The sequence below is a fragment of the Sycon ciliatum genome, chromosome 1 (assembly GCF_964019385.1).
Source record: "Sycon ciliatum chromosome 1, ocSycCili1.1, whole genome shotgun sequence".
Lineage (NCBI taxonomy): Eukaryota > Metazoa > Porifera > Calcarea > Leucosolenida > Sycettidae > Sycon > Sycon ciliatum.
This window is the reverse complement of record NC_088643.1, coordinates 88,996,633-89,013,916: the sequence shown is the minus strand read 5'-3', so window position 1 is coordinate 89,013,916 and position 17,284 is coordinate 88,996,633. Positions and strand designations below refer to the sequence as shown.

Here is a 17,284-nt window from a genome sequence, read left to right as displayed (position 1 = left end):
TTGGGTTTCGCTCTACGTGCTTCTCCACGACTGCTAGGCATGCATCGTTGCGTTGGAAACATGTTGGCTGTTTTACATGTGCTGTGGACCTTGTGTTTCGCCCGGCTTGAACGTTGCCATGGATAAATTCGGAAAAAGCAAAAAAATATATTTCAGAAAGTCCTACGGGGACCGAACATAGGAAAGCCCTTTCTACCGTGGGAATCCGGAGAGAGATTTACCAAGAGTGCATAATTATGGACTCTTGGATAAAGGTATGAAAGTAACTAGTTGCCCTCTCTCCCCGGCAGATATTACATACTGATTTTCAAACGTAATTATGTAGAGCAAAACCTCCCTATTGTTTGTGAGAATCATATTGATAGAAATTCAAATCCAAATGTATTAAACTTGAAAATTATTATTATTAAGCACTGCCGCGTTCAAGTCGGTGGATCCATTAGGTTCACCCACAGGTTCACAGAGGACACATGCACCACTTACAGCATGTCTTACCCACAATGAACGCCTTCTACTGTCGCGGACATGGAAATCCAGTCGATTGACCGGGGCCGGCGCCCTCAGCGCGTACAGAACGAAGTCGTTGCATGCAGCGCACATGTTGATACGAAGCGACCAGCAGCAGCGCGTAATAATGCATGCCATGGCTGCATGGCCAGCGCCCTGGGGCCGCTAGACCGGATTTCCATGTCCACGACAGTATGTTTGAGCTCAAACTAATGGCAGCTTGCAGTGTTGACTGTTCTCACATTCTTCTTTATCATGGACAATTTATTACTAATTGTAGTACTTGTACTTCAAATGTAACCAAAGAACAGCCGATGCATCATGTAAATAGTAATGCAAATAGACAAGACAAAGCACATCTACATGGCACAGAACCACTATCTTAGAAGACACTTTGCTAGAAACTAGTATGCCTAACATTATTATTTTTATCATGGAGAATTGGAAAGTATCCCACAGTGAGGATCTAAAGAGTCAATGCACCGAAAGCATCAAGGTCAAGCAGGAAAGAAAATAACGGGAGGAAGAGAGACGGCGATCGAGAAAGAGAGAGAAAAGGTTTCAGTGAACGGTATGCTGCACAGAATGGGCGACATTTTGTTGACATTTTGTCGCTGTTGCGGTGAACTTCTGCCAGGCAGTGCACTGACACCAAGTTGGTGGTGCAGTCACTTGTTAAAAAATTGAAAAATGAGAAAGATCAATTTCAATAATAACATTATTACAACTAAGAATACAAAAAATTAATAAAGTAAGTAAATAGATGAGGAATTTGACAACACGAGTCGTGAGTGGTGCAGGATGCAGTCCACGGTGCCTACTCCATATAGAGATATTGGAGAGACAAACATGGCTGAACATTATACCCAATAGCAGCAGGTGCAAGACAAAGGCATGCATGACAGAGAGGCATGCCGCATGCGCAGAGGATCTAGCAGCAACGCATGGTTTGCTTTCATGGTGATTTAATATGGCATAGATCCTACAAGTGTGTAGCGCAGGTCTTGCTACTTCTGTCTATACTAGCTGTGTTAGCAGTAGTAGCATGGCCAGCTGACGTGACAGAACAGTGACTACTAGTATTCTGGACAAGAAGACACACTGCGGTTGACAGAACTGCATAACAAACAGCATGTGGCAGTTTCAAGTTGCACCGTTGCTGGTAAGGACGCTTTTACACCTGCTGCTGGAGACACTAAGCGGTGTCTCTCCCTTGCTGTTTTTTACATTGACGTCCGCACCATTCTGCAGAGAGGAAAGCAGATGATCAGAAGCATTAGCAGGCATAGCTCAGCACAATCCACAATTGGGTAATTCGTAAACGGGCCGAAACATTGCGCAGCATCCCACGTCCCCCCCCCTCCCCCCCCCCACACACACAGACATGACTAGGCAAGGGAGCTATTTCAAAAGAAGACCCCACAATTCTTTGCGAATGAACACATGTGTGCAATACAGCTATAACCACCATTTATAAACAATGCAAAGTTGCAAACTGTGGCCTTGTAGTGAAGACTGACTTCACATAAGAATGGCAGCCAAGCAATACATACCCAGATAAGGAGCTGTGCTAGTACTATAGCATCTAGTGATACAGCTTTATGCAGTAGGCTGTCTCCAGTCTCTTCCAGGGGCTTAGTCACATCTGCATTGCCACAATGGGCCAGTATGTGGAAAGCCAGCTGGATGTCATTGGCCAAAATGCTTTCCTTCAGACACTGTAAAGGAGAAGAAACACAGCGAGAGAAGGTCGTAACATAATTATGTGCACAATGTCCTCCCGGAAGATGCAGGATCAAGTTTGAAATTCGGCAGGCTGCATAGCAGTGTGAGACAGGCATGCATGGCCACTGCGCACCACTTACATCTGATAGAACCATGGCAGCGTATTTGTCTGGAAGATGAGTCAAGAAATCCTTCTGAATGTACTTCTGACGAATGAATGACTCCCTGTCCTCTCTGTAGCACAACATCACAGAAATCATTTACATATCACATAATTATCATCACCTAACAGCATCATCATACTCATACGAGGTGATTAGGCTTTTTTTAAACATGGTTGTAAAATGACGTTTTTCAGTCACTTCTAGACAAGCTACGTCCAAATGAATTGTTGCAACTGTGGAAGTGCTATCCTTCATGCCCGTTGTGTCCAAAAATGGGAATGATCCCACTTTGGAAAGTGTCTTGAATCATGTCCTACTTTCATAGTATTCTCAGGATTCAAATAATTGGTGTGTCATTTTTTAACAAATTTGTAAAATGGCATCACAAACTGGGATATTCGGTCAGCAATGTTCTGAATTTGATAGATATCAATTCAAGGATTGCTAGTGGATGAAAATTAATCTGTCAACAGAGGAGTGAACTGCATTGTATGCTGCGAAAGCCGTGTTTTTGTATTTGTAACTAGTGGCTGTGTTATACGGTGGAATTGGATAGGTAGCATAGCATCGCAGCCATGTTTTCGTTCTCACAGAGTGTATTCCGTGACCTGCTGTTCTTTATCACTGTCTTTAGTGATGGCAAGACGGACTTAGACGGCCTGACGTTGTCCAAAGGCCCTGCAGAAGCAATTCACTGCCCTCCTCGTCCATTCAGGGGCTCGTTTTACACATTTTACACAAAATGGCAAAGCACCCACCACTAGTTATACCGACGTGGCAGGGAGAATTAAATTATGTGCACCAAATTTTCTGGTCAATGTTGATCTACGATAAACTGGCTCTCATTTGCCACCACCCATGTTTCGATACAGCCATCCAGAGCAGAGAAACAGCCAGAAGAAAAGCAAATTTTACACATTTGTTAAAAAAATGCCAAATCACCTCGTACTCAGTTCCGTGTTCGATATTGATTTTTTTACATATTTTTTATTCTATTCGTGTTCGCCATTGATTTTTTTACAATATTTTTTATTCAATTTCTTATTTTTTTATTCGTGTTGGGTTAACTATTCACTGTACTGATTATGGTGATGATTGTGCTTCGCTTTGCCCGTAAAAGAGGCTTTTTCTCATGATCATACTCGTAAACACACTCACACGGGCGTGGTTACTTTGCACAGTCGAACATAGAAGCACAAATTAATACACGGCCGGCATTGATCACACATTAATACAGGGCTGGGATTGATCCACCACATACCGACTTGCATCCACTGATAATCGACGATCAAAGAAATCATCCAGGCGACCTTCGAAAACAGAAATTAGAGCAGAATTGCCTAGCGCCAACATTACCGCCACGAGCTCCGGGCTAAGCAGAGGGAGAAAAGAAAGAAAAAGAAGAAAAAGCATATTATAGATGCTGCCTTTTAAAAATCCAGACACTTTACCACCAGCACATTGCGCTCTGAGGAAGAAAAATGCAGCGGACAAGTGTGAATTTCTGTCAAAAATCATGCACCTTACATGAAAGCGCTGCCAAGAGCGACAGAGCAAGCAGACATGGCGCCTGATCTCTGTGAGTGGTGACTTGTTCGCTTTTTTGGCAACTTTTTCCAGTGACCTTGCGACACGAAGCACAACTTACATATATACGCTTCGGTTCTGGAGTTAGTTACTTACTTCCAGTTTAAGACTAGAGGACCAGTACCGTCAAAGTCTCGAAACTCCAGTACTAATAACTTTTTTTTAAACACATCTCAACATCACCGACATCACCGACATCGACGACTGTCTACTCCTGTGGAGACACGGCTGGAGGAGTTTACCCGTACTTCTTACCCGTACTTCTGGATCATTTCAACGAGCAGTATCGCAAAATCAAAATTCACAATGAAACACTTGATCAACGACAAAACACAATCGATGATTTCCCTCAACCTAGTGCTGTCACTGGGTAGCAGCACCTACATGTATCTCTCAGGGGTATTCCCCTACTCACCTCCACTCGTCCAGAGAAAGAGATCTGACGCGCGATACATGGGCGCCCAAGTTCCGATGGACGGCTGAACACTCGATACATATTAGCGAGCCGAAATTCAGTGATGCCCATTCTGGATCTGTTTGGGTGAAGCATGGCCAATCAACACAAACAAATGAACGCAAAAAAACACACTTCATTACCAGGAGGGATGTCAGTGCAATCAGGCAGTTTGCCAAACCTTTTTTTCTAGTAAGAGCAGAATCTGATATAGGTGAAAGGTTCTTACAATGTCCCAATATGCATTGTATCTGAAGGTTCTTACAATGTCCCAATATGCATTGTATCTGGCAAATACATGTACATGTATCTCAACACATCGTAATGCTGTAAAAGGGTTGATCCACAAGTGCAGTGCTATGACAAGTTAATATTGGCAACATTGTTATCTAGTTGGAAATTGGCAGCATCGTAATCCTGTAGAAAATCAATGGCACTAATGTGGGCAGGCGGCCATGATGTGCAGACAGCACACAATAGGAAAATGGCATGGACTTACCCACTTGCAGACAATCAGCGCAGACCTTGTTGCCAGCCACACTTTGAATTCGCTCCACAACGCCGGCATCCGTCTATGCTCCACATTAGACAGACCAACAACAAACACACGATTCAATTACATGTATAATAATTATTGTTATAAGCGTGTCCGAATTGAAGTGAACTGTCCACAGCTTCACATAGTAATGCCGAATACATTATAGTGTGACGGCGTGGGACTCATTTACAATACAAATTTCAATAAGCTGTTCTCCTATCTTTGAAAGAGGTTACCTCACGTTGATAAGCGCATAGCTCTTGGAAATCACGGCTGAACATGATAAAACAGTTGTCAGTCCTTTCGTGTATCGTCAGTAGGTGCTCATGAGACTGAAGGTTCAACTAACCACAACTAGCTTCACATACCTGCTTCTTCTTATCAGAGAAGGAGCGCTCGAGGCATCCCTGAATTTGTTGCTTGATGGCATTGGTCCAAGCCTCGTAATCCTAAAGGGAGAGACACGGTGAACGCAGGAAGAATCAATCTAGGGGCCCGTTTAAATAAAGAAAATGAAGCGTGTTTACACGAAGGCGCCTACTAGTTGTCACTTCTACTGTGCTTTTATCTCAAGTTGGTCAAAAGACAATGGACCAAGAGTACATGACCAGTGTGTGGGGTCTGCAATGGCAGAGCTTCACATCACGCTACAAACCGGCACACACGACCTGCACTGTATGCATGACAGCTACAGAGATGTAATCGACTGCGCTTACTGTAGGGTGCACTTCTCTGGTGGTCACTTTCACTGCTTACTAACACAACCTATTGAACCACGCCACAGGTTGGCTAAAACCCACTGTCAGTATTCATATTGGCCAGTGTCAACTTGGTCCAGAACACAGAGGAGAAACTGGTTCAAGGACAAGTTTTCATCAAGGCAATGACAAAAGTCCATGTAGACATGTGCTGCGTGTTTGGCGTAATAGTTAGTGCCGCAATACCCAGCAAAGCTCCACACACACAATACATATTACCAAAGACAATCTAACATGTAACATGTTGTGTGTACCTCTTCGCTGCCTGCCTCAAGTGCCCATGTTTTCCCTGTTAGCGAGACAACCTTGAATTCAAAAGATTCCTGACCTACAGAAGACAGGGAGCAACAGAACAGGATAATAGAAATCATATCATTACTGCCAGCTGATTTGATAAATAATGATGAGCCTGCTCATACCCAACCTTGATATCACCCGCTTCAAATGCAGCAAACACTATGCTTTATTCATCAAAGAAATGAAGCATAGACTTGTTCAGCAAACTTACCCATATCATCCCTGGTCTTTGATTTGGTTGTGGGCCGGATGGGTCTGGCATCGGGTCGAGTTGATGAGATTGTATTGCTACGCTTCCGCATTTTCGGCCGGTCCTTTGACATAGAGTTCATGCGAGCACGGCCTTCTGGCTGAAAGTGCAGAGAAACAGGAGATAACAAACTGTGAGACTCTGAGCTGATGCTGTGGCTAAAGCAGAAAGACTCTGGGAACTCGGCATGTAACTTGCTAGCGTACAGTTGCTACAGCTTGATGTGATAATTTTAAGTACAAGTGAATCCATTGTCACTCTACCTTTGGAGACATCGGTGGCTGGATGACAAACTCCGATGAGAGCGATTTAGCAGGCGACGAGGTAGATAACTCAGCCGTTGACTGAGATTTCTCATCCCTATCCTTCTTAGGAGAGCTTGGCGGCAGTAGGTAATCATCAACTCGCATCGAATCCGAGTCACGTCTCTTCTGGCGGCCAAATTTGAAGGAGCAGTTTTTGCGTAACACACTGCTGCCAAGCTGAATTGACACCAAAAACAGCAGCAGCAACAGTATTATGAACTTATGAGACGGTATGGTCGTCCAGGAGTTGATACTGTGGTGTACAGTCCTGTCGCCATATGGGCACGCAAATATGGTCTGACGTTCTCTAGACTTCAATCCTCCACTTTTAAAAAAAGAAGGTTGAAATCAAGCCGGGTCATGCACAACTCAACAGGTAACACTCCAGACAGCCTAGATGTGATGGGCTTAACCCCACTGGAAGCATTTCATGTAAGGACGGTCAAAACAATTCACAAAGTTGCACACTCCAACACACGATGCAGAGCCATAGTGCAGAGAAAGTAAGAACTGCAAGGCTGACGCACACATACCAGGGGAGACGAGGACGCTGACTCCACACCGGCATGTGAGGACATATCATCCGGTGCGGCTGTGGAATTTGGCGTGGAGATAAGCTCACAGGATATACTTGTGCTGCACGGGTTCTTAGGAAGTTTTGTTGATGATGAGCTGGACAGACCCGTTGATCTGGATGAAGAGTTTGCTCGACGTGCCACAACTGCTGCCTCCCTCAGTTTCACCGTACAGAAACGCAAGTCCATGGACTTTCCACCCTCTCCAGTGCGATAGTCCTAGACAGCAGCAATGAGGAGACACAGAACAGCATTGCAATCAGCAAAGAGCAATACCAGCATACAGTTCAGGCCACAGCAAGAACAGAAAGAGAAGATAGGGGCGATTTTTGAAATCCCAGCAATTCATTCTCATAACCCACTGAACGCGATGCGAGGACCGCAGTTACGGCACCGTCACTTCAGAATACCAAACAAATGTTTCCTCTTCTACGAGAACATGTGATTGTGAGTGCGTGAAGGAGAGAATTCAACATAAATTCGAAATGAAGGTCACAGTTTGCAGCAATAGTGGCTGCCAAAGTTACGTCCTGGAACGTACCTGAAGGGAGCCATAGTAGACGATTTGTGTTGGTGTAAGGGTGACGTAGCGACGTTTCCAATCACGCTTCATACTACCATCTTGCTTCTTGTTCAGAAACCCCTGCAGTACCACAATATCCCGGTTGCAGCACACAGTCAACAATGGAGTACTGAGTAGATGGCAGTCAAAAAGGTGTCTTCTCTAGCTCACAGCAATAGCACTGCATAAGATGCCGTGTCTTAGAGCTGGAAAAGCAGAATAGTACAGGTGCAATCTGATCAAGAGACCACCTGGTTTCAGCAAACGCCTGGTGTCTGCAACTATCCGGTTTGAAAGACCACTACTAGTATTCTTTGGAACCAGATGTGTGGAATGTACCACAGTCACCCTGTTTCAGTGACCATCAGTTTCAAAGATCCCAGGTCGACTTCAAGGGTCGCCGAAACCAGGTTTCAATTATAATCGTCATGAGCTGTTAGAATCTGCTGCAACAGACAATATGGAGCTGACTGCTCAAAGACAAAATATCCACTGATTAGAATGTCTGAATATAGCTGTACAATAGTGGGAATTTTGCACTGCAATGCCATGGTAGGGAAAACATGTCCAGCATCATACTGACAGGTCCCAGCAGGGCCAGCATTGTTCAGACAACTGGAGTATAGACATGAGAGAGATGCCGGCTGAGGACCTGCAGTGTGCTTGGTCTTTTGATTCTTTACCTAGGTCATCATACATGTTGTTCAAACTGATAGAGATGTCTTTGCAACACGGAAAACTAGCGGGTACATCATATTGCACTGCCAAGACATTTCTCTCAGTTCAAAAAAACATGTATGTTGACCTAGGCAAAGGACAAGTATAGTGAGTGTACAGCGAGGGCCCTGAGCTGGAAGCCCTCTCATTGCACAATCATACGCACTACCCATGAGCTTGTGCTGACACGTGAAGGTGACGTGATCTATCCTTCTTGCTCACTAACATGATCAGTCACCTGACATGCTCTGCCCGTGACACGCACAAACACACGCACGCACGCACACACACACTCCTGCCCATCGCTGAAGCGATGATAGCGAACAAGCTATGTTAGGCATGTCAACTTGTGCTGGGATTACACCATTCAACAGTTTGCAAGGCTGATGAATTGACCGCCACTAATGTTAGCCTGGTCTACACCACACAGCTGGTTGAAGTGGCTTACACACGCGCGCACACACAAACACACGAAATAAAGTGCTTTGGACCACGGCTACTCCAGACGCCATTACGTAACGTCGTTTGCGGAGCTTCGAGAATAATCCAACTTCTTCATCACCCACCATAAGCATGCTCTCAGCTGACCACGTGTACTCACCTGGAATACCGGTATAGCGCGGCCAGTGCCGACTGGAGCAAAAGGAGTTGGCTCAGACTGTACAGCAAAAAATAATAACGGCAATATAGCAACAGTTGTCATCCAGAACATCCCCCAGTTCTCAAACCAAACCAAAATGTTTGCAATGTTCCCTCAAGCTGATGAATAACAAAGAAAGATCGTTTGTAAATTGTATTACCACGACGGCCAGTTGTTCCAAATCTTTATTCTCACTGTTGTTGTTGTTGTTGAGTCGACAACAAGCCCAAGTCCCAACAATAAGCCTTGTGCACATTGTACAGATGTACGAAATCCCGTAGCTGTGTACTTGTCCGGTTGGGTGTTCATTGTGTGCTATACATGCGAATTTGAACAAATTTAGCCCAATACTCAATGGCAGACAGTCGTTTTTCCAACGGGTCGCTTTTCCAACTTCATCACTTTGGATAGAGCTAATTGGCCAGCTCTCTGTCTGGCTCGCTTTACTGGATTCTACTATTTCTAGACTGTATTCTTCAGGCTCACTTCAGGCTCGACTCGCATTGCAAACTTCCTTGTTATTGTGTTTCCAACTAACTAACTACTAAAGAAGAAGACTACTGAAGACTAGCCGAAAGGGAAAGGCACCATGGTATAATATACAGCAGGGCAACATAAAGGCACAGCAGGCCGAGCAGGGCACATGTGAAACCAGAGACCCGGACCCGTCGAAGCATGCAAATGAGGGTCGCTCTATCGCCTGACATGAATGCATACAAAGAGAGCGTCAGCAGACAGCATTGTCGTGCACTAAGATGCCGACTCGCGTGACCGTAACACAGCACGACAATGAACATGACAGTCAGACTACTCCAGACATGAATGCATACAAACCAGTATACATGACCATGCGTGCACATCTCCCCCTTCACTCACGAAATGGCATATGAGTGAGTACATGAGCAAGGCAGTGCAGCAGCAAGAATGAGCGCACCGGAAGGCAGCATGTGGAAAGTGCAGACGGACAACCACAAGACAAAACATCAGACACATCAGAAAAGACTAGAGACAGCACACCAGTGTCAGAGCACCAGCACTCTAACTAACAGAACAGCGCAGCTAACTGTCTGTCTCGACCGGGCGTCGCCTCACTCCACCGGGAGCGGAATGAGGCGTTGGATGGCCCGCCGGTAGATCTTGCCCCGGATCCCAACATCCACCACCCTGACGCAACTGTCTAGTCCGGGGAAGACACGCCTCACCCTGCCCAGTGGCCAACTGCCCCGGGGTGTGTCGGGCTCGATACACAGCACCACCTCATCGACAGCGATGTTCTTCTGCGTCTTGCGCCACTTCCTGCGCTGGTTCAGCAGTGGGACGAACCTGCATTGGCTTTCCGGCGGCCAGACGCTCCAGGGTTGGGCCGTACGCGTCCTTCTGCGCCTGTCGTATCCAGTGCCTCTCAGCGCGGCCTACCTCACCCGCCGTCAGCTCTGGCACGTTGACAGTAGGGTAGTTCGGGTTGGCTGCTCGCGAAGTCGACACTGCAACGGTGACGTCTTGATCGCTGCTGGTATCCTCCCCCTTCATGTCGACGCGCAGCTTGCGACGGCATCGGCTGACAAACCGGTAGCACCACGCAGTCACCCTGAGCAGCTGCTCCCAGGTGCGGTATCTGGACGCCTGGAGGCGAGTGGTTGGCGTGACGGCAAGCGTGAAAGTGGTCTCCCGCTGGATGACGCCTGGCAGACCTTCTGTGGACGCTGACTTCTCAGGCGGCCATACGTCTGGTTGCTGCGACAGGAACGCGGGTCCGTGCCACCACACCCGGTCCTCCGCCAACTCCTTCGCTGGTAGCCCACGGGTACCCTTGTCGGCGGGGTTCTGCTTGCCGGGTACGTGCCTCCACTGGGAGGGCTTAGTGGCGTTCTGTAGCTCTGAGACGCGGTTGCCGATGTCGACCTTGAACCTGCGACTGTGCGAGCGGATCCACCCCAACACGTTCATGGAGTCCGTCCAGAACGTGTGCTCGGCGACCGGGATGTCCAGAGCGTTGCCAACTTCGCTGCTGGTCCGCAGACCCAAGACGGCACCGCGAAGCCCCAGCTGGGGGATGGTCTGCCGACGAGCCGGGGCTGTCTTGGCCTTGGCCATGGCGAGCGTCACCCGCACGTTGCCGGCTGCATCCTCTGCGCGGATGTAGGTCGCCGCAGCGATGGCACGGTCAGACTCATCCGTGAACGTGTGGACGGAGAGGATGGACTCCGTAGCCGCCTTGAAACTGCGTGGCGCGTTGATGGCGGCCAGGTCGGGCAGCTCGTCAAACCACTCCCTCCACTTTCTGGCGTGTGTGGGAGGAAGCTCGTTGTCCCACGCCTGGTCCAGCAACCAAGTGTCCTGCAGCAGCACGCGGGCACGGATTGTGAACGGCGCAATTTGCCCACGAGGATCCAACGCCGACGCCAGACCGCTGAGGACGGAGCGCCGTGTCACAGCGTGGGACCTCAGCTTGACGGCCAGCGTCTTCAGCCCATCCAGCTCGCGCTCCGTGTTGATCTGCGGCCAGCTCATGAGCTCGCGTTCCTGCTGTTCGAGGCTACGGTCTGTGCCCCCGTACCACCGATCCAGCTCCTCCATGATGGCGGAGTAGGCGCCCGGGCCGTCTAGCACGTCCGCGATCAGGTCCTCGGCCGCTCCGTCCGTCAGTGCCTCCCTCAAGTGTGCGAGCTTATAGTCCTCTGACAAGAGCGGGTTCTCGTGTACTAGACGGAGAAACCGCTCACGCCACTTCACATATGACAGCATCTTGCCATCGAACTTTGGCAGGTCCAGTGGCTTCAGGGACCTGCAGACTCCCATCTGGAACATAGCCGCTCCGTCTGCCCAGTCGACTGCTGGGTCGGTCGCCTTGGTGGGCGGGAAGTAGGGTTCCGCTGCAGGGTTGAGTCCCGCTTCCTTGGGCTTGAAGGCCTGCTGGACTGGACGGAGTCGCAAAGGCACTGGCGGGACTGGCTTAGGTGGTGGGCTGGGTCCCGCTCCCTTGGGCTTGAAGGCCTGCTGGACTGGACCAAGTCGCAAAGGCACTGGCAGGACTGGACCAAGTCGCAAAGGCACTGGCGGGACTGGCTTAGCTGGTAGACGTCTGGGCTTCGCACGTGGGGCTGGTGTTGGAGCAGGTCGATACTTGAGCAGGCTTGCTCTCGGCACTGGAGCTGAGGTGTTGGGTTGTACTGCAGGCTGCACTGGCTGTTGCATGTTCAGCTGTATGGGCTGCTGTGCAGGCTGTGACCCAGACCCCTGTTCTAACCTGGGCCTGCAATGAGCCACTGCGCCAGCACCTGCGTCGCTGAAGGCACTTCGACTGAAGTGGTTGGCCAGCCTGCGCGTGGCCTCCGCGTCCCATCGCGCACGACGATTTCCCACGCCACGTGGGCAGCTCCCACCATTGATATCCTCGCTCTCTAGCTCTGAGCTCTCTGGCTCTGAGCTCTCTGGCTCTGAGCTCTCTGGCTCTGAGCTCGAGGTATCCACAGCAGAACTTCGCGCTGACACGGCACTGCTCGCGCTGGCCAACTCCTCCGCCGCCCTCGCCTGCTCGACTTCGAGCTCCTTTTTTACCAGGTCAATTTGGAGGTCGATCTCCTGCTGCTTCAGAGCGGCGATCCGCCGTGCAGTCTTCAGTTCTGCCTCCTTGGTCCTACGCAATATCGCAGCTTCGAGTCCAACGTCCCCAAGGCTCTCGCTTGCGGACGTCCTGCCGCCGCTCCTGCGTCCCGACCGCCTCGGCTCTTGGGCCTGCTCCCCATCGGAGAGGAACCGCTTGGGCATCTTACCTAGGGTTCTCCTGCTGCTCCTTCGTGGGAACTCCATGACAGGCAACGGAAACCGAGACTTTCTGCTGGTCGAGATCCGGCTCGAAGGACCAGTTTATGGCCAGCTCTCTGTCTGGCTCGCTTTACTGGATTCTACTATTTCTAGACTGTATTCTTCAGGCTCACTTCAGGCTCGACTCGCATTGCAAACTTCCTTGTTATTGTGTTTCCAACTAACTAACTACTAAAGAAGAAGACTACTGAAGACTAGCCGAAAGGGAAAGGCACCATGGTATAATATACAGCAGGGCAACATAAAGGCACAGCAGGCCGAGCAGGGCACATGTGAAACCAGAGACCCGGACCCGTCGAAGCATGCAAATGAGGGCCGCTCTATCGCCTGACATGAATGCATACAAAGAGAGCGTCAGCAGACAGCATTGTCGTGCACTAAGATGCCGACTCGCGTGACCGTAACACAGCACGACAATGAACATGACAGTCAGACTACTCCAGACATGAATGCATACAAACCAGTATACATGACCATGCGTGCACACTAATGACTAGCTAGATCTTCGTCCGCAAAAAGGTAGTTGCATGAAATGCCTGAAGGGCATGTTTCGTAGTGGACAAATATCACAAGGTCCTGTAGTGTACATTCAACCAGCCGGGTTTACGGGATTTCGTACATGACGTCAATGTCCATAAGATGCATAGAGCTTCCAATTACTGGCTATGATTGGTACAGGATATCAAACCTGCTCGGCCATTTAGTATTCCTTGAGAGAGTACAGTTTGTTTTGCCGTGAGCCAGTGCAATTTGTGGCAACACACAGTTGCATGTCGGGGCCATTCCCTCTTTACAAAACTGATGTTGTAGGCTACGAGTTCGTGTTATCTTTGCTGCAATAGCGTGTACAAGTGCAATCCGTGTTACGGACTGTGTTGGTGTGTCAATGAAATGGCTAGGAAATCTCGCTAGGACGTTGATGCGACACAGCGCCTCAACCCAACTCTCCATGTCTGTCGGCCCCTCACACGAGGGGACATGTAACCGGAAACGGCAATGTTCAGGACAGGACAGGACAGGACAGGTGTGTGTGTGTGTGTGTGTGTGTGTGTGTGTGCGTGTGTGTGTGTGTGTGTGTGTGTGTGTGTGTGTGTGTGTGTGCGTGTGACGAAATACCAGCTGTTTCAACGAGATGCAGCCTGAATTTGGACTGCTGCCAGCACCATTGCTTGACCTGTGATCGCTGCATGAAGAGTCAGGCTGGTTTTAACCGCCATAATTGTACTCGAGGCAAACGACTGCGAAAGGACCAGAGGACTTATCTGCCCATTCAATGCAGCCTATGTAGCGAACGATTCTCCCGCCCGCAGGACCTCACCCGCCACCGAAGACAGAAACACTAGCTGTGTGTAGAACGATCCCCTTTCAAATCAATTACTCTCCTTGTTTCTTTTCCTTTCTCGCTGTTGTCTCCCGCTTTTGGGAGCGACGTGGCCATTTTGTGGCAGTTGTACATAGTAGTAGTAGTAGTAGTAGTGTGTGTGTGTGTGTGTGTGTGTGTGGTGTGTGTGTGCATGTATGTGTGGTGTGTGCATGTGTATGTGCATATGTGTGGTGTGTGTGTGTGTGTGTGTGTGTGTGTGTGTGTGTGTGTGTGTGTGTGTGTGTGTGTGTGTGTGTGTGTGTGTGTGTGTGTGTGTGTGTGTGTGTGTGTGTGTGTGTGTGTGTGTGTGTGTGTGTGTGTGTGTGTGTCACTGTGTGGTATTTGTAGCAGGTAAATAGCACTTACACTATTGTCAGGTGTATATAAAGGTGGTGTCAGGACAGGGGCCTTTTCCACTGGGGTAGTGGCATCGGCAGATTTGCTACTTGCAACACTGCCATCACCAGACGGAGCAGGAGGAGATGCACCAGAAGACCCAACACCAGGAGCTGAGCCCTTCTGGGTTGGTGTTGTGAGTATGGAAGATGAACCACCGCCTGTGCTTGTCCGTTTCCTGATGAGTTCATGCAGCAGCAAGCACGGCAAAACAAACGAAATACCTACTTAGCACACTAGCTCCGAGCTACAGGAGAGAAGTCATTCGTCCACTTTCACTTCTACACTGTCCACGTACTTCCTCAGCAAATTCATTCTCCCGAGAGCTAAGTTTACCAGAAGATCCACAGACGCATGTCGGTACAAAACCAGAGTTGAAGAGTAGACAGCTTTCGGCCACGCGGCAAGTCACTCAGCTAAACTGCCGTTCTTAGTCCGATGACTTTGGCTTAGAGGATGGAGCAAACCTCAAAGCTCGTCATCGGATCCTATGCAGACAACACCTCCAATGTTTTGAGGGAAAACTTCCTTGTTCTGCGAGGCATCTACAAACTTCAACGACCCCGCGGTACGCGGTCCGGAGCTCATCGATTTCGCCGTATCACCGTACCTCTGTCAACATGGTCAAAGCACTGGTGAGATCGGGCGGAGCACATCGACTCGAGCAGTCAGCCAGTTGCATGCTGGAGATTTTGCATCTTCCGATTCTTTGCAACATGCGCGCTAGGCGCATGTGCACTGGACTGGATCGCGGAAAGTTCGGCTCAATCGGAGAAATTTTGTATCGGGGGCGGGATTTGTGGCGTCCTCTGCCATAAAGCCTAAAATGGAATTGGGTGTACATGTACTCAGAGCAAGAGTACTACTCAGTGCAGTGTGATGTGTACGGGATATACAAACACTTCATCCATATGACATTTACTGTATTATTTAATCTTGGTATCATTGCATGGCGATTACCGGTATTTGCCCTCTTTTTCCACTGGATACATGCACTGATTTTCCGCATTATGGAAAATCAGCACAATAATCTGTGAACATGACTGTACATGTACCGGTATATGTATACAGTATAGGCCTGAATATCTTCTACAATGTAATCCGAGTGCAATACAAGAGAGAGTTTAGTGTACATGTACTTACAAGTTGTAGTGTACAGTGTACTAGCATGTCAATTACTGGCACCCTGGGCCATGCCATGGTGCCACCAGCGTGCAAGGGTATACAATTATGTACCAGTACATGACCGTACAAACAGTAACAATAACCTGGACTGGTAGTTGTACTACAGAATTACCAAGAGTATAAAAAGCTCCCAGGGAGCTTATTATAAATTATACAGGGAGCTTATTTATATACTCTTGGTACAGTACTCCTTCGAGGACCACACCCAACTTTCCGTGTGTATACTCTTGGTATTAACGTTACTAGTAAAGTCTTGTAACACCAAACACACACTATAATGGAGGTTTGCACATTGCAAACCGTAGTTAACATTCACGAAACCAACAAGCCAAAGGCGCCATGGCAACCAGTAAACGAACCCGCAAAAATAACAATAATTAGAATAAGAAACAGAAAAAAAATCAAGTTAGTGTGACAACAAATGCAAGGTTCCCTTTCCGGTGAAAGTGCTGCAACTGAGTGTGTCAGTGCTGACCAACAATTTGTTTTCCCCACCCTCCACTCCCACTGTACAAGTATTACTGGTACACATGGAGGCATGTGGGGTTGGCGGTCAATCGCCTGCCCGCAGCTTCGGGCAAACACATGACACCGGGTTGTCATCGCAAAATGCCCCCAGAGGTGGCCGGGCACCGGGTTGCCCAGGGTGACCGCGGCCCACGACTTCAAAATGTTTCTCACCTTATCACTATTCCCTTGTTCCCTGATCATTGCCTTGGAACAGTATCACTTTGCTCTCAGATGTTTCAAAATTTGATTCGAATGATTAATAAATTTCGGGCACATGAAACCCCTCCAAAAAATACCAACCGTGATCCGTTGTTGTGTGGAGTGAATGTTGAAGTAAAGGTTTTAAATGAATGAGGTGTTGCTACACTACTCCAGTCCAGGCTTCAAGTCTCAGGACCGGCTCGGCTCGAGCGTACAGCACTTTGTCCTGAAGCAGTTTAGAATACAGAGCGTGACAGGCAGCCTTTGCACCGGTACCGGTACATGTAGAATAGGTATTAGAATAAGCGGCACGGAGACAATAACTTTATTATAGCAATCAGCAGAATCAGCGAAGCGGACATTGGACGTAGTAATCAACGAGACTAAAAATATGGACAATAAAATTTCCCGGGGAATTTTAGTATCCATATTTTATTCTTCTTATTCTTGTTGATTACTACGTCCAATGTCCGCTTCGCTGATTCTGCTGATTGCTATAACAAAAATAGGTATTAGATAAACCTTGTTTTGTTGAAAACATGGTGTTGGTTGTCAACCGACAACATGTAGAATAGGTGTAGCCGTGTCGTGCCGGCTACATGGCGGCCACACCGGTTGCTGTAACATTCATTGCAGGGAAAGTGCGGAATATCTACCACACATTCCGACTGGCAAGCGCAGTGCACCTCGCTGTGCACCATGGTATACACGTGGAGGTGCACTGT

The 17,284-nt window shown here is 48.4% G+C and overlaps 1 protein-coding gene across 1 annotated transcript; it reads right to left on the bottom strand.

Moving 5' to 3' along the window:
• Positions 1–735: 735 nt before the first annotated feature.
• Positions 736–15,229, bottom strand: LOC135806271 (arf-GAP with GTPase, ANK repeat and PH domain-containing protein 3-like). Its single transcript, XM_065320432.1, has 15 exons — positions 14,962–15,229; positions 14,634–14,841; positions 9,041–9,097; positions 7,702–7,803; positions 7,119–7,379; positions 6,544–6,762; positions 6,242–6,380; positions 5,988–6,061; positions 5,344–5,424; positions 4,937–5,009; positions 4,399–4,516; positions 3,658–3,768; positions 2,373–2,466; positions 2,061–2,225; positions 736–1,752 (listed from the first exon to the last, which is right to left on the bottom strand). Exons 1-15 carry the CDS (start codon positions 14,976–14,978, stop codon positions 1,651–1,653), a joined length of 1,821 nt encoding a protein of 606 aa, XP_065176504.1. The 5' UTR covers positions 14,979–15,229; the 3' UTR covers positions 736–1,650.
• Positions 15,230–17,284: the final 2,055 nt, after the last annotated feature.

Coding starts and splice junctions, on each gene's coding strand:
- LOC135806271 (XM_065320432.1), bottom strand. Junction 6,763..7,118: donor CAGCGTCCTCGTCTCCCCTG/GTATGTGTGCGT, acceptor GTGTCAATTCAG/CTTGGCAGCAGTGTGTTACG. Junction 2,226..2,372: donor CTGCCATGGTTCTATCAGAT/GTAAGTGGTGCG, acceptor TCTCCTTTACAG/TGTCTGAAGGAAAGCATTTT.